General features: G+C 30.6%; 2 protein-coding genes across 2 annotated transcripts; both read right to left on the minus strand.

The window, feature by feature from the left end:
* Window positions 1-7,853: 7,853 nt before the first annotated feature.
* LOC132750688 (uncharacterized) lies at window positions 7,854-8,822 on the minus strand. The gene is made up of 2 exons (XM_060740700.1): window positions 8,735-8,822; window positions 7,854-8,383 (listed from the first exon to the last, which is right to left on the minus strand). The coding sequence occupies exons 1-2, from the start codon at window positions 8,820-8,822 to the stop codon at window positions 7,854-7,856; spliced, it is 618 nt and encodes a 205-aa protein (XP_060596683.1).
* Window positions 8,823-13,367: 4,545 nt separating this feature from the next.
* Window positions 13,368-14,204, minus strand: LOC132750689 (uncharacterized). The gene is made up of 2 exons (XM_060740701.1): window positions 13,993-14,204; window positions 13,368-13,636 (listed from the first exon to the last, which is right to left on the minus strand). Exons 1-2 carry the CDS (start codon window positions 14,138-14,140, stop codon window positions 13,368-13,370), a joined length of 417 nt encoding a protein of 138 aa, XP_060596684.1. The 5' UTR covers window positions 14,141-14,204.
* Window positions 14,205-20,288: the final 6,084 nt, after the last annotated feature.

Consider the following 20,288-nt stretch of genomic DNA (forward strand, 5'->3'; position numbering starts at 1 on the left):
ATATTGCCGGTGCAACAACGACAATGTTAAGCAGAAATCTCGAATCAATATTCCTTGACCTAATGTCTTGTATCTCATATTGCTGTAAAAAAGAACCTCTGAACTAATACAATTTTTAGTCATAGCGGACAAACAGTATAGTTGACAATAGAAAATAGTGTTTTTTACCAAACATTTTACACATAATAAAAAGAAAACAACAACAAATTGCATGTCTAAAAAGCGGAAATCTTCAGGTCATAATATTTGACCTAGATTTGAGTGCCTTATAATTCTGTAAAGAAGGACCTAATAATACAATTTTTAATCTGGAACGAATCACACAAATTGTGTTTGAATCGTAACCTGAGAATATAATGTTGTTCTCTCGATTCTTTCCCCACATCATATTAAGGTAGAACAAATCACCCATTTTTTACGAAAATGTAAACACTTAAAAACAATCGCTTACGCCGATGAAAATGTAAAACTCCTTTAAATTATATCAATTGTGAAGTTTAGAAGTATACATGAGTCGATGTTTGTGAACAACCGACAACGAGTTATAGATCTCGGTCTTATAATCTTGTTGTACACATTTTTAACAACCATTTCAGTTCCAAGTCAATATCCGTGTAATTTTTATATTCAAAACGATAAGAATCATTTACAAACTCCAGATAATTTTTGACCATCCCTCGTACATAAGATGTAAGTACGTTGTCCTAAGCTTCGCTAGGTACATGTATGTAGTATTATACTATTTGATGATCAGTATGTAAGATGCTGAAGATTTATACATCTTTTGTATGGAAGTAATATCAGCAAAATATAAAGTGGGGACAACCTTGATTATAAATGAAATAAATATCTATTTCTATTAAATCAAATGTCATTAATGACCAAATATTCTCAAACATTCAGTCTCTCGAATGAAAAAAATGTAATTATTTTTAAGTTCCCAAAAGATGGGTTCCTTTAAGTGTAGAAACAACGGAGTTAGAAAAGAGAAGTAAAGTTAAAGACCCTTACCACTGTATCATACATTTCTGGTTATCTATTACTGATTCATTAATGTTATTGTTTCATTAAATAAATGCCGCGCAGATGTTTGAACGACACAAATCATGCATGACAGCAAGAAACAAAATTGTTAAATTGTAATCATCTGTTTTAGAAACATTTAATTTAAAATATAGAGTCAAATGTTAGCTCCGTATACATGACGTTGGTCAAATAAAACTGAAATCATGTTTGGTTTGTCATACTTTACAGACCAAATTAGGACAATACCAACCTTGTGGCATTGAACAGTCAATTTACCTCCTATATGCACTAGTATGACAATTATATGTTATGTATGTTCAGTTACCTATCTAAAATTGGCGATTTTGTAATTTTATATAAAACCGTTTGAATTGTATCTTACTTAAAGATTTAATTAAATGGTATAAATCTATTTCCTATGTACTATTTTCATAAAATGTATCAACAGTAAAATTATATCGGTTCCATTATTACACGGTTGATTACATAAAAGGTTGTTACATAGAATGTCTCTGTTATTAAACGCTATTTCGATTTGTTAGTTTGTTGTTTGTTTTTTATTCTTGTTTTTATTGTACTCATTAACTATACAAATAATATTATGATAATAATAACGTATGCCAAAATGCAGTACATATTTCTACGAAGGAGCTTAAAAGAAGCGAACTGCAAAGTCTAAAGTAATATATAGGTTTTCTTTTACAAAACACAGCTACCCAAAGAGTGTGTTGCCATATTTTTTTTCAAATAAGATAAACTTATTTAATCGAAGGTCATATTTTAATCAGTGACAACAACTCATTCATTTTTATAAAATGTCATTTTGCATTGGAAAGTATTGATTATCTTATCTTATCTTATCTATTTCTTTTTCTTCAGATATTGAAACTCAATGATTTTAATGGACTTTTTAAGGTAATATCTCAAAAATGCAATTGTAAGTTTTCATTGAAAACAATTTTGTTCGTTTTGCACCTATTTATTTCAATAATGTCACTGGTACGACGGTCGATATTTAAAAAATATTCATTTGAAAATATGGTAAGAATTAAACAAAGCATAAAAACAAACAAAACTCAGACATTATCAACCAAGATGTGTGAAAAAAAAATTTTTAATGATGTAAGATGCACTTACTAGTCTATTATCTGAATAACAAACAAACAAAACTCAGACATTATCAACCAAGATGTGTGAAAAAATTATTTTTTCAATGATGTAAGATGCACTTACTAGTCTATTATCTGAATGCCTATACGAATGTTTAACATAATGATTCATTTTTAATCAAAAGAGCATAACTCATATTTGTTAAATAATGTCCGTTTCGGTGTCTGATAAAGGCACAATAGCTTCCCAGGTAGTATAAAGATGCACTTTACTTTGTTGTAAACTTTATTGTGATCAAACCTTTACTCCGCATGCAAGTCGTTCTCAAAAAATAAGATATGTTTCTTAAAATTACTTTTATTGTACTAGGTCTTCTCCAGTGTTCCGAAACAATTGCTGAAAAATCAGGGAGTGGTACACTGTACGAAGCTTACAATAAAGTGTTGAACCATGCTGAATTGGATCTCCAGGATGCAAAACTTGCTGTTCTTATAGACTCTCTAAAAGGTAATTATTTCAAATCTCAAATAAACATTGATCGATACATAGGAAAGGGAATAATATGATATATCGATTTTTAGACAGTCTCAGGCTTTAAAATGTTAAAATATATTTTTGGTACAAGCTTACACCTCTTCAAACGACCCTTGACCCTCTAAGCCATTGATACTTATTCATGAAAATCGTATTTAATATTTGTAATTACGTTGTATAAAAAAGTTAAGTTATGGTTAATTTTATAGACGCCAGGACTAGTGTACATGAACAGGAAGAGCAGGAAGAGCTGACAAATTTCCAGAATATTTTGATCAAATCAGCAGTCACTGAAGTGTTTGCAAATTTTTTATTCTTTTAGCTCCTGTGACCTATTTTTTGACTGGAGATGACACATATTCTAACTTGACCTAGAAATCATCAAAACAACCTTCCTGACGAATTTCCAGAATATTTGAATCAAAACTGCAGCCACTAGAGTGTTAACAATATTTATTTTTTTAGCTTCTGTGACTTAGTTTTTGACCGGAGATGACCCATGTTTAAACTTGACCTAGAAATCATCGAAACAACTATCCTGAATGATATTCAGGATATTTTGATCAAAACTATTTTGATCAAAACTGCAGCCACAAGAGTTTTAACAAAATTATTCTATTTTTAGCTCCAATGACATAGTTTTTTTACCGGAGATGACCCATCTTCGAACCTGATCTAGAAATCATCAAAACAACCTTCCTGATAAATTTCCAGAATGTTTAGATCAAATCTGCAGCCACTATAGCGTGTTAACAAGCTTTTTCTATTTTTAGCTGCTGTGACTTAGTTTTTTACAAGAGATGAAGTAACATGGACGGTAATGTCAAGTGCAAACTACCGTCTGGTTTAAGCAGAGTGCAACATTTACTCAGTTTGGTACAATTTTGAATTTTGAAACATCAGCAGATGTGTTCATACGGCGGTTATCATGGAACCTTCAATGTGACACGTAAGTGCCATTCCATGAAAAGCGGCATATGGTCCCAAAGTAAACAAATGCGTATAACAATGGGCGGAATTAAATAAAATGGAATTTTGAAAGGGATCAGATGTTATCAAGCCTGCATATCACAGATCAGGCGTCAAAAGACAAATTTAAAAAGCAGGCCACATATCCTAAGGATGATTCAGCAGCATTCAAGTAAAGATTACTGGAACCATCCAACAAGAAAATAGCCGAATAAAAAAATGTAAATAACAACAAGCACAGCAACAATGTCGTGCTGAACGATATTTAAGGATCATCCTTGTAGTTCATAATCTCGATGTTGATGTTTAAGCCAGTGTTACATTTATGGCATACAATGATATCTTCGAATACCTTCGAAACATGAAATCAATATTGGTGATAAATTCAGAAAATTATCTGTAGTAGTTTTAAATCCGAACTGAAAACTAACATCCGTCATGTCCCACCATTCGCTTTGCGTATTACCTCTTTTTCCGTAGTTATGCCCGGATAATACATCGAAGTAGATATTTTAAATAATGGTCATGGCGGAGACACCCTTAATATTAAGAAACTATATGATTATAGCGAAACGGTTGGGAAATGGCCACCACTTCAGTAAATAGAGGCGGCCAATGCCAAAATAAGCATTCTTAATGACTCTCGCGAACTTTTTTTATAATTGAAACTGAAGATTCCGTTGTCCGATCAGCCCAGACGAATGACATTATGAATAGGTTGGCTAATTTACATTTGACAACTTGTTCCGCATGGTTGGATATACAATCTGACTGCCCTGATTTTCGCAGTACTTATCTATTTCATGATCATCTTAAACAGGGCACTTGTCCTTCAAAAAACATTTCTAATAAATATTAAAGATGATAATCTATTAGTTGTACCGAAAAATGATCCGCTTACACCTAACAATGAGCTCATAGTTGTATCTCGCTCAGTCATAGACGGACGTGTGACAGCACTTCATCTCAAATTAAATCATCCAAACAACCAACTTGTAATGAAAAGGCACTTTTATGCTTTAGTCTTAAATGAAGCTAATGGCAGCGTCTGTGAAGTATGCCATACTTGTGCTTTTTTGCAGAAATATCCAAATACTTTAAATGAACAAACAAAGTTCCCTCCACCAGAGGTTCTTGGAATTTCTTTTGCAACTGATGTTTTAAAACGGAATAAAAATCGATACTTATGCTTCGGGAAAATGTAAGCTCATATCCTACACCTTGTATAATTGAAAATGAAACTTGTCGCTTTGTTAAAATTTATTGTCGTATAACGCCCTCTTGAAGGCTCTTGTGATATCATCAGATTCGATGCAGCTCCAGAATTTGTAGCCTTGCGAGAAGACGAAAAACTCAAGTCACTTGGAATTATATTTGAAATTGGTTGCGCGTAAAATGTAAATCCATGATGCTACATTGAGAAATTTTCCGGTTCACAGTTAAGAGCTACATGATACAAAATAAAACTAAGTTAGTGCTACAGAGTTCAAAGTTAATTTAGTGAGTGTTTACCAAATAAGGTGAACTTTTATAGTGAAAGCGATCATATTAGTGAAGTCCAAGACACGATACCAGAAGTTATAAACAATCCGGATACTTTGTTTCGTCTAGCATATGAACCGCCAAATCAACCAATTGAAAACAACTTATTTATGGACCTTTCACCAGAAGTAGTTGACAAGCATGATATAAACTCTAGTCATTCCAATGGTGATTTCCATGAACTACAATTAATACAAGTGTGCGACCATAAAGGACCCGAAAGCCTCACATTTACCACAGTGACTATGATTTGTCTTAACACTTGATTTCACATTATAACACCAGAACATCTTTCTTTAGTCAATTATGTGTTCTAGTTTATTTTCTCCAACATTGTTTTGTAAATGTTTTAAATGTTAAATTTACTTAATACTAAGATGCTGCATATTGCTTTTATAATTAACCATTGATTATATAGGTGGCATAATTGTATCGATACTTCATAGGAAAGGAAAAGAAGTAACGCCACTATATTTATAGTGGTCAATGACCTATGAACATTTAGTTGTAGTTCACATAATACGTAAGGGAGTTGTTTCCCTTGCTTTTACCTCAACGTTTGTTTTTCACAAAAAGGCACAATAGCACAATTATGTGTATGTTTGTTTACGAAGCAAACTGTGTAAAAGAAGAAAAGTTAAAACTTTTAAATATCAATCATACATTTAATTCAAAAGGGGTTTATTCTTCATTTCTTCATTTTCTCAAATAGAGAAAAATTCTTGAATGTTGGAAAGAAAAATAAAATAAGTATATTTACATAAAATGAGGGGTGCAAATGATAAATATGATGATGTAGATTTAATCTAGTTTGCACAAAAAATGTCTATGAAAATAAGTAAAAAGAAGCATTGTTTCCTTAAAGTCACTATATACCAATACATGCAATTCATTAGAAAAGAGAATGTCCGTTAATGTTTGTCTATACATAATAAAAATAGATACCAATGCCATACTTATTTTAAAACAATACACTTTCCAGGACGTCTCAACCTACAAGTTCCAGTCTTCGATATTGAATATGGAAAAAAAACAACTTTTGTTTAACGTTCCAGTGCTATGTGGTAACGAAACATCGTTACTACTTCATATTAGCATTGCTATAATTATGCTGTATCATTGTTTGTTATTTTTGTTTCTAACGTGAAAGGATTATGTCAATACGATATATCAAACATATTGAATGAGCACTTGGTTCAAACGTTTGGAATTCGTTGAATACATTGTTTTAGATTATGCAATAACGTCCTTGAAGGCACTGGTATATATACACGTGAATATAGTACGACAACAAATTATTTTTTGCATATTTGCATGTAGAAATATAAAAGAAGAAGAGATATTCAGTACTGTTATTTTATTTACGAAACAAATCTGATTAGAAAAAGCAAATACATGTTATGTTTTAAGTAAGTACAAAAAGCGGGAAACAAATGTACATTTTGTGAATTTGTTTTTCATAATCATATACAAATTTAAAATTTCATGTTTCAAAAACTGTTCCGAGTATTCTATAAAAATCGCATATCGAGTCATTAACAAATTACATTTAAAAGTTTATAAAATTTATATCAATTAAAACTGTATTTTCTACTTCCTGTTAAAGCCTATTAATTACGTCTGTAATATTATCACGACTATTGTACATTGAAAATATATAATAGCTTAAAAGAAAGAGTAATGCAAACATATGAAAATGTTGGTGAGTTTTTAAATATAATGTATAATGTAATCATAATTGCAACATGCGAATCACAAAACTGATATACAATTACAATCAGTATAGGAAATATTATTATATAAAATGATAAAACTTGCTGAAGCCATTATTAAAGTGGAATAGATGAAATCTGAACTGTGAATAATTTTAAAAGCATTCTTTAAAAACGATATTATTTATCTATTTAGAATATTTAAGGTACTGAAATATTGTGATAAAAACAATGCAGCCGCATTGTGGTGAATCAATGTCAAATGTGAAGACTCAAAATATTAGAAATATCTGAAAAGTAAACACCCAGGTAAAACATTGTGATCATGTCTACATGTCTAGTAGTTTCTGTAATAATTAAACATAATCTCTATGCTTATAACATGCTTTAAATACAAGCATAAAATAACTTAGGAATATAGACAATATAGTCGCAAGTTTCAGATTGGTTGGCTGTACATAAATGTTTTTTACATTAATAACAGTGGCATAATATTTTAATACGTTAATTTCAACATAATTATTTCAAAGGTACGTGTTAGAGAGATAAACATAAAATGTTTCATGAGCATCTCAAGAGTATTAAATATATATTAACAAAGCTTTTATGAATTATAGGGTAAATACTTGTACATTATATCAACAGTTCAAATAATGATTGATATTTTTTGAATACATAACCAAAATAAATATCTGTGTTTTTACAAGACTTATCTTGTTCTTATACATAAATCTTCGAAATGATGATAGAGTTTGTAAAATGTATCTGCTTTTTAATTGATATACTGATTGTTAAACACTGTAATATAAACTATACACGAACTTATCCAATTTTCGGATGAATATTAATTTTTAATATAATAATAATGTTTTTTCATTAAAAATTATGTTCAAACTATTTGAACTATTCAGAAAAAAAACATATCAATACATTCCCGTCATTGATCATTTGATTACACTTTCAAAATGAGCAAACAACGCATGTAATTTTCTTTCCATCTTCATACGGTGGACATTTCAGTGATCCGCACTTTGCATACACGAAATAAAATAGTTTGCTAGCATGGTGTGTACTTGAATCAGGAAAAACTTCCGGCTCATCATCAACACAGACAAATTCCGTTGCTGATGGATGCAAATAGTGACCCGACATAAGATATCCGCTGTACTGCAATGAATGTTTTTCATGACAAACATTTCGGCCAGGGATCATGACAATATTGCTGCTAGGTACGTGGCATACAACACATGGGACATCATACTCTTGAATCTTCTCCCAGTTAGTGCCACTGGTCTGATACTCTGCCCCAAACATAAGATTCGTTTGTGATTTATACACATTGTTATCGTTCCATGTTGGCTGTTTATGCAGGCAAACATAATTTGCTGCGCCACCCTTTGCGTTATGTCCAGAGCCTCCAGCAAAACCGTCGTAGATCAATGTTGTTCCATTTGGACAAGAAAATCTCCCCCATCTTGTAAACGTGTCACCTGTGAATTTTAAGAGTTCCTCTTTTAGATAAATTAACATTTAAATCAGTAAATGAACAGTGGCATAGCAAATGACCATGCAACTGAGTTACGCTCAGATGAAATCATGCTTAAAACCCCCCTTGTTGTTTATGCTTTATGTTAGGCGGTTTAATTATTTTCTGTTGGAGCGTTCTTTCGTGTTTATAATACTCAACATGACATAGACAATAGTCAACTAAATGCAGTCCATATTGAAATCAATTATATGTTTGTAATTCAGAATAAAAACATTAAAAGTTGGGTCTTAAATCACAAATAATTGACCCGAATATAAGCAATTTCAAAAATAAATTAGATAAATAATATCACCTTTGCTAAGAGTACGAGTCTCTTCCTTCTCCAGCTTAGTTTCCTGAACATTTTCAAGTTTCTTTTCTACTTCGGACAATCTATGCATGACCTTAAAGACATATTCGAATTTATCGTAGCATGTTTCATCATCAGTCCTAGCGAAAGAAAAAATCCCAACGGATAGAACAAATGTGAGAATATTCATTTCCTTCAGTTACAATATTTAATTTGGACACACATCAACACACGAAATTCAAATTGTAATGTTGTGTTATGTTTTGTATTGAGCTTTTATACAGAAACTTTAATAAAGGGTGAATGGAAAATATTTGTTTTCTGGGTGTAAATTGTGTGAATTAAAGGATGAATGCCAAATATTTTGTATTTTAACTTTCTAAACATGTACTAACATATTTTAAAAATATTTCTGTAGATCAAACAAATTATTTCAGTATATTTCCCTGATTTAAGACAAGTTTTATCATCTGAACCATGTGCATATCTCATACAAGTTACTTTAAAATCATGTCATAATCGAAAAAAAGGGTAAACAAATAAGTGGTTATTTCTAACACATTATTCTTTCATGTATTAGTTTCTTCCCATCTTAATTAAAACAGCCGTGGTGGTTATGTGTTAAATTTAACAACACTTGTTTGTTTAGTATCAGATATTATTATTGGTATACTTACAAAATAAATAAGTATTCCCTTCAGTGATTTTCAGTTACTTTCCTTGAAGCATTTACGTGCCTCAATTATTTTCTACTTAACAAACTGGTCTTGGTTTCAAAAGATCTGACCCCAAAACATACTCATCGTCAAAATCTGAAATATGCGTAAAAACAAAAGAAACTGGATTCATTGTCTTTGTTATCGTTCTATTTATAGATCAAGGGGATAGAATAGAAAATTATCTAACAGTAAAATTATACACTCCATCATCTTCGTAAAATATTCATTTTGTATTCTAAATCTTATCTAAATTAACTAAAAAATGAAACCATATAAAATCTTACCATTTAGGCGATTTAAAGATATTAAATGGTGCAAGAAGAAGATTAAAGTGAAATTAAGCTCACTATTTTTTCGCTTTCAAGTTGAGTTGAATCAGTAATTTATTTCAAAACATTAGCTATAATAATGTCATAGATTAGTAGCTGATGATTAAAACTGTGAATGATATAAAATAAAAACTTAAACTTCAAATACTACTTATAAAAATACCGTTCAAACTTTTTTAAGAATTGAGCGAAACCGATACATCCTGAACGATTGTATTTATAGAAACTTTCGTTAGTCACATAGATTATTTTTTTCAAATTAAAATTAAGCATTGAACAATTGTGGCAAAATGTCATATTGCCATTTATTTTTACCTGTTCACTGTTCATTTACACTTGAATAGGCATAATGCTACTTTAAACAAGATGGAAAAACACCGATACAATTTATATACTACAAACATGGCCGTATCTTAAATTAAGAAAATCAACGGCAAAACTGTATAGATTATCAACATGCTTGTTTTATTATATGAAGCGTGCGTCGGACAAGAAACAGTTCAGTCATTTTGTTTTGTTATAAATGCATTTTTTATCTCTTGATATAAGTTCATGCTAACATTTTATCAAATAATGTTAGAAATAAACGGCAAATTTATTGTTTTTTTTACATGCAATTTATCCTAAATAGAAAAAGTAATATACAGTAAACATTACAATTTTAATCAGTTTTACTCTTAATAACTTAATAACAATTGAAAACAGTTAGTGTCTAGGGTCATACATATCATAAATAGTTCATTGTTTACTATATCAACTTCATTGTGACACACATTTTTACTAAATTATTAATAAATGAAAATTATTTCGTCCAATTAATGGTGATCTTCAGCAGTGTTTGTTCAATTTTTCAAAACATTATCACTTACGGGCCTCGCTCACAGAATAAAGTGACCTTGTTTACGGGGTGATTTTAAGAGATAAAAAACGCTAATCGTCAACATCTTAAATCTTACAAAAACGACTTAAAATAGTCTTTGTCTCTTTGTTTCAGTGACAACAGCCGTGAAAAGAAAACAAAATATTTTAAACAACTTATTAGAGTAACCATTGTATTAGTTTACTTATTTATGCATCGTTCAGAGGGTCAAATATTTATACATTTTTTCTGAAGTCTGAAAATACTTAAAGTTATAAATTGAAAGATAATCCGATTTTAAAAAGAAATAATTGCTTATCACGGTTTACTTTGAACTTTTACTGTAATGGTTCTAAGAGTGTAGAATAGAAAAGTACAATTTCTTATTGAATTCGATAATGAGTGTGTTATACCCACTTTTATTTTTAAAACTACTTTACGGATTACATATACAGAATTAAGTTTTTGATAGTTTGAACTAACAGATCTTATAACTCACTCATATCCGTGCACAATATCTGTCAGATATGCCCCTATTGAACGCCGCCTTTCCATTTTGATTTTGTTTATCATATTTTATTAATAAAGTAAGGTGCAGACAAGGAGGAACAGCAATAGTTATAGACACATCGCTACAACAAGCAAAATGAATTAAAAATATAACAAATTACAAATTAAACTGCGCATTAATCTAAAAGGTCAATAAGCTTTGTTTTATATACAACTCAAGTCTCAAATCTCAACTAATGGATATTGAACAAATGAATGAGCTAGACTTAAAAGTATCAACGATCACAGCTTATCAAAAAAAAAACCAAAAACATATCACATATAAAATGCATATCGATGTCTTTGCGGGGTAATTGAACAATTAAATATTCCCTTATTTTTTGTTAATCGTTATACAGATATAATGCTTGCAAAAAAATGTTTTTTTTTAATATTGTATCTAATGTTAAAATAGCATAGACAAGTCAGTAATCTCATGCATTGTTTTGTTGGGTTCTCAATCGAATTGTTTCTTATACTTATCATTTTTTAAAAATTCATTTCTTTTAAATTATCATATTTAATGTTTTATAATAATTATATAATAAATGATAATCTAAATAATGAACCCTCAATTGTTTCAACGTAGAATCCCTTTTAAATAGGCATACTGTAAAATTGCTATTACATAACAATATACTGTATACAACTTTGGTATACTGTATACATTACATTGTACATACATTCAGATTTATAGTTAAAAATGAAGTAGTATGAAACAATATTTTCATAATTCTAAATTATCGCAGGTACTGCATTCGGATTCCTCAAATAAATAAATAAATAAATAAATAAATAAGAAGTTATCCTCTTTAACCATAACATGTACACGGTAATTTCTGATTAAATGCTAAAATGATATGTAAATGTTTTATTATATTAGTCTTTTTAATTCTTTAAAGTTTGCATGATTCTTTTTCTAATGTAAATGTATCTGTTATTATTATGTTATTAAGCAAAGTATAGCGAAACACAAATAAATATATAGATAGGTAAATAGTGCAAGAAAAAATACGCTTAACATTGGATGAAGTTGATAGCATCTGGTATAAAAAATATATCATTTAATTCAAGAGCATTCGGCTTATTCTAGGGCTTAAAATAGCGTTATATTGGCTGTAAACTTTCAAATATGGATTTGATTTAGAGCGAGTGCTCATTAAGCACCAAGGGTCAAAAGTCAGACCTACCGTATTATTATAATATGGCAACATTTCGGTTTTCCAGGTTGACATTACACATAAATAATATACATAATATATAACCAGCTGACTTTTTATGAATATATTAACTTTTTTATCCTTTTGGGTACCAACCAGTATGGGAGTTTCTTGCTGGAGGAGAAACAGGTTCCCTTGACAGGGTTTAAACTCAGACGGCTAGCAATCATTATATCAAATTAAATCAGCTGGTCTCCAAAATATAACTACCGCCTTACTAATATTTCTAAATTCCTCTTCAAATACATTATACAGTTGAATGAAATCGAAATGACACTTCAAAATGTCCATATTTTAACAGTATTGCTCTGAGAACAAGCAGTTCGCTTTAAGGCCAAGGGGAAGTATCTTGTTTTATAATACTGTGGATCTCTTTCATCCCGTCTCTTTTAGAAACGATATCATGTGAACCGTGACGCACAGAATCGTTTATTGTATCAAACATAGAGAGAAACAAATAATTGCTTTTAGAATAAAATCTACAATTTGTAAATATTATCAGCAACCAATTTGATGTCCATAATGCTGATTTTAACTTGGTTGCTACGGTTACATGATGAACAGTATAATCGCTCAATTTACACGTGTAGCTGTTAAAGCACACATATATTAACATCAAATGATATAGTTTATCAATTCCTGACAAAAGGCAAATTGCAGCTATTATTAAACTTTTCTTCTTCATTTCATTTACTCATACCCACCCAATGTAAAACGTTTACGAGATTCCAATAAAGAATCACTAGTGCGTAAGAAACCCAGAACAGATATTGACTGGAATCAGATAACTTACTAAAATTATCAATTATCAGCTAAAAATATTGTTCGAGGATACCCAGTGACAGTGTTCGCCGCTAATCAAAGTCGTAAACAAAGAGGAAGATTTGTGATTTCCAACACATATACGAGTAATTGGCTAGGAAAATATTGGGTAGTCTTCTTTTTTACTAAGTACGTTCCTTACGAATATTTCGACTCGTTAGGAAATGGGACCTCATAGTCATGCAAGGCTCGCCAGTTAGTATCGTGTGTTTGATATTCGGCTCCGTAAATTAAATTTGTCCTTGATTTATATTTAGTTTGATCGTTCCATGTTGGATGATTATGGAGGCAAATGTGATTTGCAGCACCACCAATACTGAGATGGTCTGATCCCCCAGCGAAACCGTCGTAAATCAAGACTGTTCCATTTGGACAAGTAGATTTTCCCCATCTTGTAAACGTGTCACCTGAATCGTAAGTAATGTGCTTTAGCTTACTCAATAATCATAAAATCAATGCTCTCACGATTACTATTACTGATTATTTAAATTGAAAACTCTGTGACAAGCCAAATTATTGTTCCTATTTGATTGAATTGCTTGCTAAATATAGATCATTTGTTGATTTATTTAGCTCATTTGGTCTTAAACATTTCCTAAAATTCTTTGATGAAAAGACATGGCGTATTCTCTTTAAGGCAAATACAGTTTTATTTCGTTCAAGTTCCGACTGAATTAAATTGATAAATAAATTGTTATAAAATGTATCTCAATAGATTATATAAAATCTTTTTTTTTATTTAAGTAAGATTAAAAATATATACCCTGACGATTTGATTCCAGCTTCTTTTCAACTTTAGACAATCTATGCATCACTTTAAAAACATACTCAAATTTATCATAACATGTGTCGTCATGTGTAGTAGCCAATACAAAAATCCCCAATGATAAACTAAAAGAGAGAATCGACATTTTTCTCAGTTGTTCAAAATTCCAGTATATCACGTTGAACTTACCTACATACAACCGTCTAAATGTTTACTAAACGTTGTCAGTTAATTCTATGGTTATATATAAAGAACTTACAACTAAAGGTTGAATGCCTAATATTTAATTTTCAATATTCTTTGATTTAGCATTTCTTGTACAAGTGTTAAAATTCTTGCTGTTAAATAATTATGTAATAAGTATTAAATTGAATTTGAAAAAAAGCGAAAATAACCCAAAAACTAATTAAGTATGCTTTCTTTACAAATATTATAATATCAAATTTGTATAATTTCAAATACGGTCGTTCCATTCTGTATAATTTCTGATAACCTATCCTATGCAAATAATGCGTCTTGGCTTCATTAGGCATCAATCCAAGAGAATGCAAATTGGTTACATGAAAATGACTTACAGTTTCGATTAGTAGAACTGGTCATGGACAGGCGAAAAGTACAAAAATTAATTTAATTCAATGTGTTTTTCCTCACGTTTGAAGGCCCGTTTAGCCTGTGATATGCTATAATTTTTATGTGTCTTTTTCTTCTAAACTTGTTACAGTTTCCAAATTGTTACCCATTTGTTCTTTTGCTCCTTTCCCATTGAGAATTGGTATAATTATAGTAAATTATTATTGTGTATGAAAGTCAAAGACCTACTTTGTTTACACTTTGCAAACTTTACCACACATAACTGCATGTTCAATGCTATTATCGTCAGTTGTATGACTCATACAATGCTATAAACATATTATTTAAACATTATTGAACACTTAGTTTATTGAACACATAGTTGATCTTTATGAAGAATTTTGTTTTTAAATATATTTATTTCTTGGGCATAATGTGTCTTTAACAATGAATGGTAAGATATTTATGTTGTTTTTTTTGTAATTTATTCCCTTTAGAAGGGTCAGGTTTACTTTCAAATAAGAAATAGTCTGCTCATGTTTAGAATTCATATATCTTAACAAATCACTACATTGAATATGGACTTCTTATGAATAGTGTTTTTCAATAAAAATATTCGGGAAAACTAGATTTTTAAAGGTTAAATAAAAAAAGAAAAAAAGTGAAAAGGTGTTTAAATTTTTGTGAAATTCAATTAGAGCTACATGTTTCTAATTTGAGATGTGCTCATTCTTTGATAATATTTTTATATTAATTTTGATACAATAATAATAGTTTTTAATGTTTTTAATTATCAAAAGTGTGCATGGCTTTTAAGTTTTATATGAAAATAGTTACGTTCCAAATCTCTCAAAAGTGTTCAGTTAGTAAGCATTAAGTTGTAGATGGATATTTACAATTGTAGAAGAAAGATAACATTTAGATAAATAATAAATTTCTTTCTTATATTTGTTAAAGTTATATGTACGATGTGTATATATTTTTAATATTGTGTCTTTTTTTGTAAAATCATTTAAATAACTTATGATCAAAGAAAATTTGTACAATTATAATTAATTAAGAATTTTATGTTTTGACCATCAGCATGGCTTACGATGATATTACAATTATTTATATTAAACTAATAGCGATTAGTTAACTTAATAAGTGCAAAATAGCACATTATGCTAACCATTTTGAAATTTGTTAAATGCATATTTCAATAACGTTCTGACTTCAATATTTTTTTGTTACCAGAATAACACCATATGCCATTTTTTACATGATATTTAGATAATAAATAACACACAATTATTATAATCATTAAATAAACATCGCTAAGCTATAACTCTAAATCTCCACGTGATTTTGTCACTATTGACAAAAATAATAAGAAAAGAAACGGTGTAAAACTGCCAATAAACACTGGCTAGGGACTACTTGTAAATGCGACTATTATGTTTTCTCCATCGATTTTATAGTTAATATAGCCTTTTAAAGCAACAATAAAAGCCTTTTCATTTATATTTTCAGTTTTACATATGTTTCCTTTTCATGAAATATCGAAATAATATCTCACACTAACGCCACATATTTGATTCATATCAGTTACAAAACAGCGCCAATCCGTAAGCAGCGTAATGACGTCATCCTAAGTATACAGCATATTCATTCATAATCGCTGACGTCATTTCATACATACAATAATGCTAAATTGGGCCCTGATGTAAATACAATACAATCCATTCTAAGACGTCAGTTCTTTTGTTGAAAACTTGATAAGAAAACTTTTGTTTTCTTATATATTTTTTTTTCTTAGCTACAGTAAGGTGCGAAATCGAACAGCGTTATCAATACGAAAATCGGCACCGAAAGTTATTTCCGCTTGATAAAATAACATTAAAGATATTCCTTATTTTATCGTGTTAGAATCGAAAAAAATATCGGTCGGAGCGGCGTTTATCGGCTATTTAACACCGGTTTTGTCGTTTTGATGCGAAAAGAAATAACCACTCAGGGCGTCGTGGTCAATTCATACTCATTTAACTTCAGACCGGTGTTAATTAGCCGATAAATACCGCTAAGACCGAAATTATTTCTTAAACAAAAAGTTATTCAAGAGCATTCTTCATATTTTTATTCATGGTTAACAATGAAACATTAGATCAATTCGTTCGCCCTGGGGCAACGCACCGCACAGGTTTATCATCTGTATTCATTAACAGTCGATTCTGTTTTTCAGCACTACATTATAAACAACTTAATAAATCATGATCGACTGACTACTATTAGTATACGAATTTCATCATTTATCATGTCACTGCATATGTTTTTTTAAGAAGTTTAGGTGAACCAGGCGATATAGCAAATTATTGTTAGACATGTACGATTTGCATGCCTACGTGAAGGAAAAAAACAAAAAAAGTTAACCACAAGAAAAGCCTATATGGCTTTTTTTAAAGTAGGTCAAAAACTGTTGACGTGACAAATCATTGGTATAGAATGCTGAAGATAAAATTGTAGTTTAAATGTCTTCCTTCTAAATATAGAAAATAAGCAATGCAAAATATGTACTTACGAGGTTGATCTATTTAAGATATGAAATTTAAATTTTCACTCGTTGACTTAAAACTTATTATATGTATGTACATATGGTTCTGCATCGGGCAATAGATGTTTTCTTCATATAAACCTCAAAATGTAATAATACAATACTTATAGCTTTGTAACTAAGATATAGAAAAAGGCTTTATATAATAGAATACAAATGCATATGAAACTTTCTTGTCCTTTATGTGTGTGATTATTCGTCTTATATATGACATGTTGTTAAATAAAATAGGAAGGTACTTCTTTTCTTTTTTATGATATCACAAGTTCCAATAATATATAAATAGAAGAAAATATACGTAAGTTAAATAATAATTTTCCTTGTTGTTTTTTCTTTTCGTTGAATAGTGAACTGTTCGTCACCTTAGTGCAATAACGAAGCAACTTTTAAATAAGTATGTGTGTGTTGTTGTTGTTTACAAAAAGGATTTTGGACACCAGTGCGATAATTTAAAATTATTTTACACATTTTTAAATAAAACATTTCAATTAATAAATATTCCCTAAAATCTAAATGAAGACAATTCCATTACAATAATTGACAACGCTTGATAACATCATAAGACATTAATTTATTGCTGTTGTTTTTTTATTGTGGAATATTAATTCATTAAGGAGGTTTATGATAACCTTAAATAAGGATGTTGAAATGTATAAAATGATATACGGTATGTTAAAGAACCTGTCTTGAAATATAAGACTAAAATTCACATGAGCTAAAACAATACATTCGTTGATCAATAAAGAGAGTGGCAAAAAATATTAATATAACACGATTATTGTTATCTAATACAAAGTTTTCTTATCACTTTTTAATTATAAACAAAATACAATAAGCAAATTTTGATGGTAGCTTTCATAGCTTTCATATTGATTTTTATGGGGTTTTGTCTACTGAAGTACCCTCTTTAAATAGAGCAAACTTAAAGATATTTTTCACCTTAGTTTACCTTAAACTCCTTGTTTTTAAAAAGAAAAAATATATAGATCAGGAAGCCAAAAGGTAAACTTCACTTTAGAACACATTCGTATTGGCAAATGAGAAAATTTACAAATAACCTGTCAGATATAGATCAGGAAAAAAGAAGATCAAGGTACATATTTACAGCTCTAATGAAAGTAGGCTAATGCAGGTAACAAACTGCGTAGAAAGAAAAAAAGTTAGAAAAAAGAGTACATTTCAATATACCTCACACATTCAATCAAAGGGTTTTTACATTTTTAAATCAACGTATGATTTACAAATAAAGATACTGTTGACTGTTACATGTAAGATTGTACATCTAAAATACATGTTTATATAAACGTAAATGATCACAATATAGTAATGAATCAAATCGTCCATTATTTTATTTAACGTAGTATATTTCTCCTTTCATGTCCTATCTTTTAGTAATTGACTCTTAAACATGCTTACAACTGACAAGAAAAGAACCAATGTTATTCTATAGTTCACTTTATCATCAACAATAAACGCAGTTCCTAAGAGTAGGTATGTCAATACCAAATGAAAATTGTTACCAATGATATTGTCGTTTGAGGCTTTCCTGAGGTCTGAACGTAACATTACTAATAAATTCCTGTTACATCGAAAATACATGGAAAAATTAAAATAAGATAATAATTACAGAGCTAGAAGATAAGAAATATATGCATAATATAAGTTTTGGGGACCACGCTTTTTATTATTTGGGGACCATACGCCGCTTTTCGTGGAATGGCACGGAAGTGTCACATTGAAGGTTCCATGATTACCGCCGTATGAACACATCTGCGGATGTTTCTAAATTCAAAATTTTACTATTTCATGTTTAAATGTTGAATTCTGCTTAAGCCGGTGCTAGGGGCGTGGACGGTAACTTGCACTTTCCAGGATTGCCCATGAACAGGCTCAATCAAACCGAGCCTGCAACATTTTCAATTTTTCCGTGTTGGGCTTTCTTTAGGGATTCTGTATGTTTCTATTTCATGATCACATCCGTGTTATTTGTGCCGTGTGGCGGCTGTTAAAAGTATCCCGTACATTTAATCAATGATGTTATATTTTCGATCCTTGAAGATCGTTCAGCACGACATTATTGTTCTGCTTGTGGTATTTTTAGTTTCAACTTTTCGGCATTTTCTAGTTGGAAGGTTCCAATATTCCTACTTGAATAATGTTGAATCACCCTTAGGATAATTATGTTGCCTGCTTTTTAAACTCCCCAGCAGTCATTATTATGCTGCTGACCGTTCCAAGGCGGCGCCCCTCTGTGTTCCTCAGATGTATGTCTATGTCGTTTCATACTGTTTTGGTGACACTTTTGCTTGTGTCCCTTGTTGTTTTCTCGTCCAGGGTAAGTATGTTCCCCATTGCCTCTAGTTTTTATTTCTTTGATTAACGCCCCCCCCCCTTCCCCCGGTCTCCTGTCCCCATCCCATTTGTGGGCATATTATTATTTTCTTTTAATTCCTAGTCAGTTACAAATTAGTTATCATTTAATGATTAACCCGTCCGTGCTCTGTCTTTGCCCTGTCCTGTTTTTGTTTGGGGTCCGCCTGGGCTCCTTGCCACTGGTTCTTGTTGCTGGGTCATATGGGGGTTGCGTTCATTGAACGCCGCCTTTCCTTTTTGATCTTGTTTATCATATTTTTTGACGTCTTATCTGTGATACGCAGGCTTCATAACCTCTGATCCCCTTTCAAAAATCCATTTTATTTAGTTCCGCTCATTGTTTTCTCGTTTAGGGCCCACGCTTTTTATTATTTGGGGACCATACGCCGCTTTTCGTGGAATGGCACGGAAGTGTCACATTGAAGGTTCCATGATTACCGCCGTATGAACACATCTGCGGATGTTTCTAAATTCAAAATTTTACTATTTCATGTTTAAATGCTGAATTCTGCTTAAGCCGGTGCTAGGGGCGTGGACGGTAACTTGCACTTTCCAGTACCGCCCATGAACAGACTCAATCAAACCGAGCCTGCAACATTTTCAATTTTTCTGTGTTGGGCTTTCTTTTGGGATTCTGTTTGTTTCTATTATTTGACAATTTGTGAATAAAAACTTTTATCTAGTAAAAGAAAATATGGCGTAGTACAAACGAAACGAATTTGACGACAGAGTAACATTTGCATCGGATTATAGCGTTTGG

Source organism: Ruditapes philippinarum, unplaced genomic scaffold, assembly GCF_026571515.1.
Source record: "Ruditapes philippinarum isolate M1 unplaced genomic scaffold, ASM2657151v2 ctg7600_1_1_1_1, whole genome shotgun sequence".
Taxonomy (NCBI): Eukaryota; Metazoa; Mollusca; class Bivalvia; order Venerida; family Veneridae; genus Ruditapes; species Ruditapes philippinarum.

Excerpts from the sequence above, each read along its gene's own strand:
- LOC132750688 (XM_060740700.1), bottom strand. The coding sequence starts at position 8,822 with ATGCATAGATTGTCCGAAGTAGAAAAGAAACTTGAAAATGTTCAGGAA. Across the intron at positions 8,384-8,734 it reads GACTCGTACTCTTAGCAAAG|GTGACACGTTTACAAGATGG; the intron begins GTGATATTATTT and ends TAAAATTCACAG.
- LOC132750689 (XM_060740701.1), bottom strand. The coding sequence starts at position 14,140 with ATGTCGATTCTCTCTTTTAGTTTATCATTGGGGATTTTTGTATTGGCT. Across the intron at positions 13,637-13,992 it reads GCTGGAATCAAATCGTCAGG|GTGACACGTTTACAAGATGG; the intron begins GTATATATTTTT and ends CTTACGATTCAG.